Consider the following 13,336-nt stretch of genomic DNA (forward strand, 5'->3'; position numbering starts at 1 on the left):
CTTCCGATTTGAAAATCCACATGGCTGCGTCCCATCCTGCCAGTCTGATACCGATGCCTGGGAAACCTAGCAAATGCATAAAGGCCTGGCAGACAGTGAGTTTAAAAGGCCACATTTATTTATTTATTGAAAAAAGTAGTCAGCTAGAACTGCATCACCTCCCCGGTGACTTACAGATTTCTGTGTGGAGTTCCTAGGCACTCTAGACTAAAAAAAAACCAAAAAAGCCATGACAAATGAAAATGATTTTTCTTCAGTTCGTTCTCAGCCCTCTGGGTTTTGTCCTCGGGAGCGCTAAATCGGTTTTATTCTTGGTGATTTGAACGCTGCCAGAGGATGTCTGGGCAGTGCTAACGAGTGTCACCCGGTGAACATGCAAAAGTAGGTTGCGAGTCCCAGGCAAGCAGCTTAGCCCGCGCACAGGTTTACTTGCCCTTGGGCGTTTCTTCGAACTCAGCTCCTTTCAGGCAGGGGATCTTAGCGTGTGCTTCTCACAGATAAAATATTTCCAGGCGGTGCAGTTGGTGGAAGAAAGGGACTTGTCTTTGAAGTAGCCACAGAGCGGGTGAGTCGACTGGGGCCTCTGGGTTGGTAACCTGGAGAGCAAGTGGGTGCGGCTGAGGTTAGGAAAGGGGCTCACAGAGCTGCTCTTGTGGGCAGCTCCTGAGAGGTGCGTAGCTTGGGTTTTGTTCTATTTTGTTTCACTGTGGCGCCCTCCTGTAGTAGATTCCTCCTCCTTCAACAACAGAGCTGTTTTCTCTCAACAAAAATATGTTAATATAATTTGAACCAACTTTGTATTAAAACACAAAGACAGGAAATTAGAATATCTGTCCTGACTCTTAATTCTCAAAATACTAAGGCACCTGATTCTGTTCACCAATTTCCCTAGGTCTATCTGAAAATCTTAGTATGGAAATTCCTTAATAATTACTGTAACCTCTTTCCCTTAGTACTCTCTAGTCATTAAGTTATACAAAGGAAATGCACTTGATAATTAGGTTATATTGTTCCTTCAGACTCTCAGATCTTGATGTAAATGTTCTAGAGGGTGGGTAGGTGCGGCGAGGCTGCAAAGGAGGAAGATTCAGTGGCCACGAAGCTACTCTTAAATTACTCAGCTTTGATTCCAATTTGAAGCCTATGAAACTATAATGCTGCTTATGTTTCCTGGAGGAAATCTAAGTTAAAACATGAAGTGAACATTTGAATTTCCTCATGTATTTTCTTCTTGTAATTTTGTGATTTTTCCCTTAGACACTTACAGGTCAGGGGAAAGAGAAGAGCCATCGGTCCAGACCCAAGGTTGGCTGGGTCCATCCTGAGACAGTCCCACCCAGTAATCATGGGCACTTTTGATCTTCCTCAGGTTGCTAGTGACAAAGTTCTATAAGAAATAAGAACCAGGCGGTGAACGGAGGGGGGCAGGGAGTAAACAACCAACAACAAAATACCATGAAACGTAAAGTGTCCCATTTTTCCTAGACAGAAACTAATGGAAACTTTACAGCTAAGAAAGAAGGGGGTGTATTTAAAAGAAGAAAGACAGTTCATAGGCTTTTTTTTCTATTGCCTTATGATCAATGTAGTGTTGAAGACCATGGGAAAAATAAGCATCTGGTATTAAAATAGTTTCAACAGATTTAGAGTTTGGCAGAGATATATGCCAAAAAAGGTAAGTGTTACAATGAAACCTCATTATCAGGAGAAGTAAAATATCCTTGACATTATAGACCACAAAGATCATTCTTTTGCAGTATGCTCTAATACGGAAAATAGTTTAGAAGATTCCAGAAGCAGCTTAACTGTAGGCATATTTTATTAGAAGAAACATTACTAATGTTTGTTACCAAATTTGCACAGAAAACATAGTGAACACCCATAATTGTAATAAGTTAGTTCAAGCTGCCTTGCTTTACTGCAAAAATGAACAAATTGTCTGCCCTTTGTTCTTGTAAAAATGAACTTCAACTAATTACTGAATATAGCAGCATACATGTATAATAAGGTCAGAAATGTGCAACTATGCATTCTACTTCACACATATAAGGGTAGAGTGATTTCACATATATAAGGGTAGAATAACTTCTTATTGTTAGTAAATTGGGTTTAATGTCCTTTCAACAATTCATTTAGCAAAGGCTTATTTTCATATAACTTTCCCTTTCATGACATCACCTCACTTTTTATACTTTTGATTTTCCTTGATAATTGAAAAAAATGTTAAAGGTTATTATACTCCCCCCCACAGCATTAAAAATAATAAATTTAAAACATATACAATTATAATATATGTATACCTTGGAGTAGATTAGCATGTCACAAATGGTATTTCTTTTACCCCTTCCAATTTTTGATTAACAAAGGACATAGAACTAACAGAAGCCCTTGATTTCGGGATATCCATCTTGTTTTTTGTTTGTTTCTCTAATTAAAGGGAACACAAACCATCCTAATTCCTACTGTCTCTTTTAAACCTTTATTACAACAAATATACTACTAATATAAAATATTAAACAATTCTCTCTTATTACACTTAGTCCTTTCTTTTAACGGGTAACATGGTATTTTCAGAATGATATGAAGCCATAAAATAGTGTTTACCATTTCTTCTTTGCTCTCTATTTGTAGAAGATAAGAGTTCTCCTTCAAACAATACTCTTGACTGGTTTGCCAAATATTCCAAGTTTCAAAGACACGGTAACAACTTTTCCCATTCTGAATCCAATTTTCTGGACAAGGGCTGCAGTTAGGAACTTTGAATAAAACATTTTACTTTATTAAAGTTATTGTAAAAATATTAGAAGCACATCTCCCCAAAAGAAACCCATGTGTCGCCCCAGGTGAAGCTGAACACTTTAACCCAGTGGTTCAGACGTTGCAGTGCTTACCAATTTCAGCTTTGAGGCTCACTATAGTAAGATTTATAGAATCATTTCCAATTGCAATGGGTCTCTAAGAATTTAAGATAAAATTAACTTGGGAATGGAGTTTTTCACATTGTTCTTCTTCTATAATAATTGATCCAATTATTCTCTTTTTATAAATCTCTCCCTTCTTTAAGTTTACCTCGTTTATAGTCTTCATTAGTTTCCTTATCATTTCCTATCTGTTGATCTTATTGGCCCAGTCTAGTTGGAAATGCCCTGGACCATTAAGCAAGCTGAGTAATAATCCTCAAGTTGAGGCTTAAAATCTGAGAGTTAAACATGAAAATGTTTCATGTATAGTGGAGAGAACAAACAATGTACCTTAAGGAGTAATTTGAAAATATGTAGGTGCAGAAACTTGAACAAAAACACAGAAGTGACCAAGATACTTAATTTAAGACTTTGCTATAAGGAAGAAGTGAGCTACAATGTTTAACCAGTTCTACAGAGTTTGCCTTAAGAAAGAATGTATTCACAAAAGAAGGATGCTCATGTGTAAAACAGAATAAAACTGCAAGATTTTGACCAAGTGTTTCTGGCACAGTTTTATAGAGGAAAAGACACTGAAACTTACAGAACTCAAGTTTCTAGAGAAAGTGACAAATAGTTCATTACCAGTCTCCATGGCCCAGATGCTGAGCTATTTAAGGCTCTTCAATAGCCTTTGTTTGGAATCCATATTCATCAGGATCTTGATTATTGCTAAAGTTATAGCACAAATAGTGTTGACAATGGCAATTGAAGGGTTGGAGAACATGCTGATTTGTCAGTCTCCAAATGGGTATTGTCTTCAACTCAAGGTCCATGGCTCAGAGGTGGGCCTAAGTCATGCTTGCAACAGCCTACTATATTTAAAAACATTGTTGGGCACACAGTGATTCTTTAAACATTCACTTGACCAAAATTCAATCAGAAGGACTTATGGTGGGTTTTTACCTCTCTCATTGGTGATTACTTGAATGGTATCCACTACGGGGAAGTTAATTCTCTAAATTATAAGTAGTATTAAATGTTAAGTAATCATAGAATACTGTACAAACTATACAACAGGTAGAAATGGACTGTTTTAGATTTAAAATGCTTGTAAAGGGTGTAAAAGATATAACTGAAATAACTTCATAGAATTTTTTGAAAAGAGCTGAATCCTGCATTGTTATAATTCTATGGTAAATACTCTAATTTTCAAAATGATTTTTTTACTGAAAGTTATCTAAATTTGAATCTGAAGCAATATCTAAACTAAGTATATTGAGGAGTTTGGAGCTACAATTAAAGATACACTAAAAAATTTGACTGGATAAAACATATGACCTAGTAATTTCACACATTCCACTTCAACATTTGAGTGAATGTCGTCTTTATGTACATCTCTTGGAACCTCTGTATTTTCTACATGCTGTTGAAATACATAAATAAGATTGAACTGGAGAGTGAATCAAAATTATGTCTCTTCTATTATAAAATGATGACTGCAATTTTGCAGAGAATAAAATGAGTGTCACTTTTTTTGGGGGGGATTTGATTCATACATTTGTGTCTGCAAAGTGAAACATTTTTATATCAGTTACCTGATCTGAAAGAGTTTTGCCTCTGGGTTTGGCACTGTTTTATCTGGAGGTCAAGTTTTGCGTTCTGCTGTGTGAAGTTCAGCAGTGCTCTGTCCTGTTGCATGAGTTTTTCCTGCTGCTTCTTTGCAATAGCAGACACCTGAAAGACTTCAAACAATAACAATAATTTCTAATAAATTCCTGATCAGTTATAACAGGCTAAAGACAGCTACCAATTACTGATGATTTTTGTGATTTTAATTTGCATTATTTTAAGTTTTTGTTTAAAATTTACATTGTTCAAGAATTATCTACTATGCTATGCTGTACACTTGAAACTAATACAAAATAATATTGAACTTAAACTGTAATTGAAAAATAAAATTTTTTAAAAGTATATATCTAAAGAAAATGTGGGGAAAGGTTTTGTTAATAAAATTAATACTGCCCGGCCGGGCGTGGCTCAGCGGTTGAGCGTCGACCTGGGATCCAGGCTATCAGGGTTCGATTCCCGGTCAGGGCACATGCCCGGGTTGTGGGCTTGATCAATGACTCTCTCATCATTGATGTTTCTATCTCTCTCTCTCCCTCTCCTTTCCTCTCTCTGAAATCAATAAAGATATATTAAAAAGAAAAAAGAAAAAAAGAAAGAAGAAAAAAAAAGTATTCAATATGTTAAAAAAAAATAAAATTAACACTTATTGAAAACAAAAACAATTTATGTTGTTCGAGAATAAAAAACTAAAATGGATACACAGCAAAAAGACTCTTTGCCTAACCTGTCTTCTTATTCACCCAGCTCTGTTCCTCCAAAGCAACCAGGCTTACCAATTTCTTTCTTACTCTCCTAGAGGTATTTTGAATTTTACCAGCAAATGCAAATGAATATAAACTGCCCTTTCATACCTTTACACAAGTGGTAGCAACCTGTTTACATGTTTTCCACCTTTTATTACTTACAGTATATTTTGGACATAATTTTATATCAGTACATAAAGAGCTTTCTCACTATTTCATTATAACTGTATAGGATTCTATTTTATGGATGTATCATGTATGAATGTATCATGATTTATTTTAGTAATTTTCTATTGACTTTTAGGCTGATGAATACTGTAATAAAGAACCTTAGTCATACATAATTTCTCACATGTGTAAGTATATTTTTAAAGTAAGTTGCTAGGTCAGTTTATGTGCATTTATTTAAACCACATAAGATACTTCCAAATTACCCTCCATTTATGCTGATGAAATGGTATCTCAGTATCATTGGAATTTGCATTTCTCTTTTGTTTGATGTTGAAACTTTTTGTCTACATGTGAATAAAAGTCAGTTGTATATCATTTTTTATGAAGAGTGTAATTATATCCTTTGCAGGTTTTTTCACTGGGTTTCTAGTCTTTTCCTTTTGTTTTTATGAGGTCTTTACTGTGCAATGAGAGCTAATTCGAGCAGGCCTGGAATCAGCCTGAGCAGTGCTTCTAAAGTTCCTGCATGGAGCCGATCCCTGGACAAGGCATCAAACATGCTAGTTTTATAGCTTTGCAGTCATCAGCCTGAGAATTTTTTTGGGCCAGGTTATACTAGCTTGTCAGCATTGTTTCTTGATGATTTATGATTGATGATTCACCCCTGGTTACAAGGAGACCCTGAGAAGTCTCTACTGTTGAGGCTGTTTACCTTGCAAGAATATGACTGTGTGATCAGCAAAATATAAAAATTCCCAGCAAGATTCCGTTTGGGGCTCCCTGGTAACAAGATGTTCTGTGTACATGTCTTTGGTTCCTGATTCAAGAGAGAAATTGTGTTCCGAAAGGACATTACAAGGGGAGAAAAGGACGCCTGTCTGCCCCTGGCCTCCCCAGATCTCTTCTGTAACACATATCCTTACTTTAATGCTTCGTTAAACTATATATTATCCTTGTTTTTTCTTTTTAATTTTTTAAAAAATTATCTTTTATTGTTGAAAGTATTACAGATGTCCCCTTTTTTCCCCACTGATCCTTTCTAACCCGCACCCACTCCCCACCCCAGGCCTTCCCCACACTGTGGTCTGTGTCCATGGGTTGTGCACATATGCAGGTAAGTTCTTAGGCTGATCTCTCCCCACCCACCCTCAATCTGTTCCATGATTCTGTGTCCCAGAATCTATTTTGTTCATCTGTTTATTATGTTCTTTAGATTCCACTTATAAGTGAGATCATGTGATATTTGTCTTTCTCTGCCCGGCTTATTTTGCCTCTTGTAATAAACTGTAGACCTGTAAGCACTGTGACTTCGGGGCTCACTGCCCTACAAGTCTTCTGTAGCAACCAATCCTGTGTAAGTGATTCTGTTAGTGTACTCACATTTTGGAAAAGTCAGCATTTTGTATGATACAGTGACATTTTTCCAGTTTGTCTTTTGCCTTTGCTTGTGGAAGTTTACCCCACATTGATCAGATATTTTTAGGTCATTTTTAGTAAAAGTTTTATGCCTGAGATTAAACATTTATATGTATATTTTACATTTACTTTTTGATGTTGCTGGAATTCTTGTTGTTGTAAATTATAAGATATGACTTTGATATTTCCTCCCCCACCGATGGCTACATAGCTGTCTCATATCATTTATTGAATTTTTCCTCCCTATACTCTTTATTTGCCAACTTTAACTTACTGTAAATTTCCAGTGAAGTACTTGGTTATAGAGTAGTTACATTGTTTTAAGTATATTCAATTCACCTACTTATTTTTTCATATATCAGCACCACACAGCCTTAGTTATTTTAGGTTTAAATTTATTGTAATATCCAATAGGGCCATCCCTTCTCTTATTTTCACATTACTTTTATATTAATTTTTGGTTGTTATCTTCTTACAATTCTGGCTAGCTTATTAAGCCAGTCCTTTTTAAAAATCAGGTTATAAAGTGTCTATCTATTCCTATTTTATTAAATATTTATCTAAACATGGATATTGATTTCCTTAATCCTGTTTGGTTTTTACAGAATTTCTTGAGCTGGTGGCTTAATGCTTTTAATCAATTATGGAACATACTTATCCAATAAGTCTTATAATAATATTACTTTTGCCCAACTCTGTCTTCTACTTTTGGGTTTATTTTTGTACATATGCTAGTTAGCTCTGCCTCAAAGGGCCACTTGGCTGCAATTTTGCAGTGTTCCTAATAGAGAACATTGTCATGAAGGGGAAGTTTGTGTATAAAAGAAAGCGATTTATATCTGCATGTTGTTTGCCTCCCGATTAACTGGTCAACAATCATTATAGAATATTTAATTTCATACCTGTATATTCTGGTCTGTTTTAGTCACCAACATTGCTACTGAGAGGCAATGTGAGAAACCAAGGGCCCCGGGCTAGAGGGAGCAGGTGCTAATGCCCTGCCCTGCGGGCGGTGCAGGGCGCCCAGGCCGGGGGCCCAGGCCGCCGCGATTCCCTTTCCTTCTTAGCACAGGCTGGATCTCACCAGCGCGGGCAGGACAGTGCTGTTACTTACTTTCTCCTATTAATCACCTGCATGTTTAAACCATGAAAAATAATCTCCCTTGTAGGAATTGGAAGTATTGCCTAAAATGTTTTATTTTGATGAATATCTTAGATTAACTATATTTTTGAGGTTATTGTTGCTTTATTATTACTCGAAGAGCTTGTACCAAATGAAACTGTAATAAAACTGAGAAAGGATGTGCTGGGGTTATCATCAATTTGCAACCAGTGCAGAATAAAGATTGAGCGATATCATTACCTGGGGAAATATGAAGCAACATATTTTTTAAATATGTTTTTATTGATTTCAGAGAGAGGAAGGGAGAGGGAGCTAGAGAAAGAAACATCAATGATAAGAGAGGGTCACTGATCAGCTGCCTCCTGCACGCCCCCTACTGGGGATTGAGCCCGCAGCCCGGGCATGTGCCCTGACCGGGAATCGAACCCCGATCGCCTGGATCCTAGGTCGAGGCTCAGCCGCTGAGCCACGCCCAGCCAGACAAAACAACATATTTTTAACAAGGAAAATAAAAGTGCTTGTTATAAGATGTTACATGTTTTACCTAATTGATGAATCAGGAAAATGAAAAAGAATAATAAAAACAAATTAAAAAATCTGATTTTTTAGACAATGTGCACAACAGAGTTTTTTAAATTAGTAAGTCAATTAACATGAATAAGATGGTGGAGAAAACAGAAAAATCAAAATGGTAAGATGGAAGCAAGAAATTGCTTCTGCTTCCCTTGAAATGTACCTCTCCCTTCCTCCTGTGCCACCTCCTCCTTGCTCGGTGGTGTCCACAGTGTGTACATATCACGCATTTAAGTGGCCCCTTAATGAGAGCATTTGAGTTTTGTCCAATCTTTTGCCCCTCCCTATTGCTACACATGCAGGTTTATGTACAGAAAAATTTCCAGAAGTGGGATTTCTGAATCAAAATCAATGAATGCTGTTTAAGATAACCCAGCATTTGTTAAGAACATGATTGTCTTGGTTAATTAAACAGGTTTCATGAACTACGCAAAGAAGAAAGAATTAAGCATCCACAGGACAGCAAGTTTTTTGAGAACATGGGAAGTGTGCAGTATGTTTTATTAGAATCTTTAGTATGTGTTATATAGTTTTTGGCTATATAATAATTGCTGATTGGAGATGATAAATTTATTTTTATATAAAAAATTAAATTCTATAGCCTGTTGACTTGACAATATTGCTTGAAAATGTTGCATCTTCATTTAATCTTTTTTTTAAATTGAAAGTGTTCTTTGTAGTTTCTTTCATCTTCTCACCCCAGTAGTTTATAAACACCATTGAATGTTATTTGGCTTATCTGTTAGTTGTCTTTCAACTTGCAAATCTGCTTCTGGTACATCTTTTTGATAAAGATATTTAAATGTGAGTTTCTTTAAAAAAATAATAAAAAATATATATAGTTGATAAAGCACAGAGGGAAAATAGGGTAAAATAAGAAAAACATTCTGGAAGTTCTAATATTTATGCTAGGCTGTGAAATTTTATTTGAGATGGGCAAGGTAACAATTGCTTTTTGAGCTCCTACTAATTATTAAAGCACCCCTCTCAGAACCAGCAGGAAAATGAATTCATAGCTCCCATGGACAAGGTCAAGTCTCCTGTACTTTGTGGAAGCAAATCTGATCCCTTCTCTTCCTCATTTCAGAACTTACAATTCTTTGTCACCAGCTAATGCCTCCTAGATAGAGAAATGATTTGCCAAACATGCAAGAAAGAAAAATTATCTCAACAATAACCTTCATCTCTTTCTCAGCATATTTCTTTGTTAGCATGAGTGATAACAATTCTTAGTCATTTTTCTGGAACTTGCAGCTCTGTAACTATTACATTTCATAAGAAAATCACAAATTTGGAAACATCTCAAATTTAGACTAAAGGGAATAAATAAATGTGATTAAATATGGCCCAAATAAAGTTTTCAGGCTTGCGTTAAACATCAAATTGTAACTTGTCTAATATAAAGTGAAAACACTTATTAAAATAATCTGCACAGGTAAAGTTTAGAATAAATGCATATTAGAAAAGGTAGGGCATTTACTGAAATTTTTCACAGTGTGCTTTAACATGCTAACACGATTCACAAATTCAATCATAAGCAATTATTTACATTATTTTTCCCAAAGAGACTTATAGCATTAGATGTGAGTTAAACACCATGCAACTGAATATTAAAAGTTATAACAGCATCCAAGTGCTTAGAGTGTTATATCAAATCAATGTTCCATAAATTATATCAGGAAGCTATTATTTTTGACATTTATATTTGTAATTGATTTATTTATCCATTTATAAATTATGAAGTTTTATTTATTATGATAAACATACATAATTGCATGTATAATGACATGTCATACATAATACATACAGATTTTTTAAGCTATCTTTTTGTACTTACACTTAATACCAAAGAAAATGGAAGCTGTTAATGAGCCCACGCAGAAAACACATAGTATCACGATCATGACACATTGTGTTCCTAAACAAGAAATAGGGACATAAAATTGAGTTAGAAAAAGTAGGTGAAAGGGAGAGGCCAGGATAAGACTAGACTGAGTGAAAGAAGGAATTAACCTTGGGCCTTTCAACCACAGAATTGTTGACTCCATGTAACAGTAACAGTCAAAAGAGAGCTCACTCTTTGAAATGCAAGTTATAACTTGGAATACATTTGATTGCAAAAATGTCAAATTGAACAGGTTTAATGACATACTTCTCTTACGCTTATACGATGATGCCACAGCCTTACTATGTACGAGTTATATGTATTCTTTCCCAAATATTTCAGAGATCGTGGCAAATGGGGCAACAAAATACTATTTGATTTTTGAAAGCAAAATACTACGTTACATTTCCTCATCTCTTTGCAGTGTCGCTTGAGCGTGATTGGTTCAAAGACACTTCTTTTCAAACATATAGTTTTGGGTGAGGAACGTTTTCTTTTTCCAGGTAATTTTGCAACTGCTCAGGAAAGAAAAATGAAGATTGCATAACTGGTTGTATTCTCACATGAACCAGAGAAAAATAGATACAATTTATCTGTGGATAACATGGTAACCTGAAAAATGTACCTGCCCAAGATTCCCATATCTTAATCCCTGGAACCTGTAAATGTCACCTCATGTGGCAAAAGAGGCTGTGAAGGTGTAATTGAGTTCAGGGTTTAGGATGGGGAGAGTATCCTGCCCGCGCTCCGGGCCCTTCAAAGTGAGGGCAGGGGTCAGAGGTCAGAGTGCAGCGTGATGATGGAAGCAGGCAGGGTGCTGCTGGCCCTGGAGATCGAGGGCGAAGCCACGAGCCACGGAAAACAAAATCTGCAGCTCTGGAAAATGGGAAAGACACAGGGAATGGACCCTCCCCGACGCCGCTCGCGGGGATGCAGCCCGCTGAGACCCGGCTCAGACTCCCGGTCTCTGGACCTGGAAGGTAAGAAATTGTTGTACTAAGCCCCCGAGTCTGTGGTAATTCGTCATCTCAACAATAGGAAACTAATACAAATATTAAACTTAATAAAGACAGAACTGATTATTATAGTGGACAGCTCCAGGCTGATGAGATTTTGCCACTGTTTCGACGTCTGTTTTTCTTTCTTTGATATTTATCAATTTGTGAAGGAGTCTTTTATGCAGAAACTGAAATAATAAAAAAATATAATTTTCTTTCACTTACTTTCCAAATCCAGGAATTCTTTTTTTCCAGAGAGAGAGGGAAAGAGAGAGAGCGCTACACATTTATCAAGTTCATTGCTCTTTTTCTTTTCATCTTTCCTTACTCCTACCTTTATTTTATCATGTTAGTGTACCCGCCACATTATCATTAGAAAAATCACCCGGGTGCAATATAGTACAGGAGACGGACATAAACTGCGAAGCCTTGGGCCAAGCGATGAGAACGGTTACCTGAGCGCGTGGCGGGGGGCAGCTGCTTCTGGGGGTGCGGGCCCGGCACGTCCCACCGCAGGGAGGTGTAGATCTCCTCGCCCTGCATGGCCCGCGCTCTGGCCCGCGAGGCGGCCGTGCGGAGCCCACACTAATAACCCCTTTTGTAGTCAGGAGCAATCTGATGAAAGAACTGAAATTGTCTATTTTTATACACCAGTGGGAAAATTTGTTAGGGTTTAGGGAATAGACTAAATGCCTCTTCATCCAGAAAGTAGAAGTTTATGAAGTTGAAGCCAAAACACAACTTGCTAAAGAAGGAAATGAGAAAGGAACTGGACTCAAGTGGCTGATGATAGGACACGTTACTGGTCTGGTTTCTAAGATGTAGCAGATGTTGACAGTAATAGCACTGGATTACTGTTAAAATGGAAGAGGTACAAAAAAATACGCTTATATTTGTTATAGGACACAAAGCATGGGAATGGCCGAGATAGCAAAGACACAAAGGTAGCTCATGTTGGGCAACCCGGAGTGTAAGGAGTTGCTGATCACTGGGTATCCTTAAGTAAGAAAGAGAGGAAGGGATTGCATCCCTAAAATAAATATACACACTGTATTAGTTAGGCTAATGCAGTTGCTGTGACAAGCCAATCTCAAAATATCAGTTGTTTAACACAATAAAAGTTTATTTCTTGCTCACATAATATTCTAGCTCCAGTAATTCTGGTTAGCGGGTAGTTTTCATCCGAATGGAATCCAGGCGCCTTCTCTCTGTGAGACATAAAAGTCCTCTACTTCTAGCCATTGGAAAGGAAAAGAGAAAATCCACATCTGCTTCTTGAAAGCTAGAAGTAAAGTATCCCCTGCACATGCACTAAGGTAACGCCCATGCATGGATCTAAAGGTTGGGCCTGATAAATATAACTTTTGCCTGGCTACCAAATTTTCTGTGATGACTTCACTCCAGAAGGGAAGCATGAATTATTTAGTAGGTAGATGGCCATTTCTGCCACGTCCTGTGACTATTGCACTGGTTCTGAGAAATTTGATACTTTAATTATCATCGGTCTCTTGTCCTTACGGCTAAAGGTCACTTCTCAGTAATTTCCAGTCTGCAAACCCCATCAGTCTGCAATGTTGCAACATTCTCTTTCGTTTTACTGTTTCACTGGATCGATCGCTGACCTCTGCAACAGAAGGAAACAGATGGCACTCCAGGGTAACCTAAGGGCAGTTCGTAAAGATGCTGTTTATAAAGTTTTGGGAAGGACTGAAGGAAGCAAAATAGGGAGGTGATATATGCTTTGGGGAGCTGTCACTGCCCTTATGTCTGAAGGGTCAAGGGAAGGGTGTTTAATGGAACTTTGTGACCAGACGGGGGCCATGGCCTAAGATAGAGAACAGCAGCATTTGTCAAGCCAAGGCATGGTAGGGGGAGAACCGGGGGCACAAACACCC

The 13,336-nt window shown here is 37.2% G+C and overlaps 1 protein-coding gene across 1 annotated transcript; it reads right to left on the reverse strand.

Moving 5' to 3' along the window:
- Nucleotides 1-463: 463 nt before the first annotated feature.
- On the reverse strand, nt 464-11,984 carry CLEC9A (C-type lectin domain containing 9A). Its single transcript, XM_087814797.1, has 6 exons — nt 11,897-11,984; nt 10,396-10,476; nt 4,499-4,645; nt 2,605-2,756; nt 1,266-1,387; nt 464-596 (listed from the first exon to the last, which is right to left on the reverse strand). Exons 1-6 carry the CDS (start codon nt 11,982-11,984, stop codon nt 464-466), a joined length of 723 nt encoding a protein of 240 aa, XP_087670923.1.
- Between the last annotated feature and the right edge of the window lie 1,352 nt (nt 11,985-13,336).

Source organism: Miniopterus natalensis, chromosome 2 (genome assembly GCF_054644295.1).
Source record: "Miniopterus natalensis isolate mMinNat1 chromosome 2, mMinNat1.hap1, whole genome shotgun sequence".
In the NCBI taxonomy this organism is placed as follows: domain Eukaryota; kingdom Metazoa; phylum Chordata; class Mammalia; order Chiroptera; family Miniopteridae; genus Miniopterus; species Miniopterus natalensis.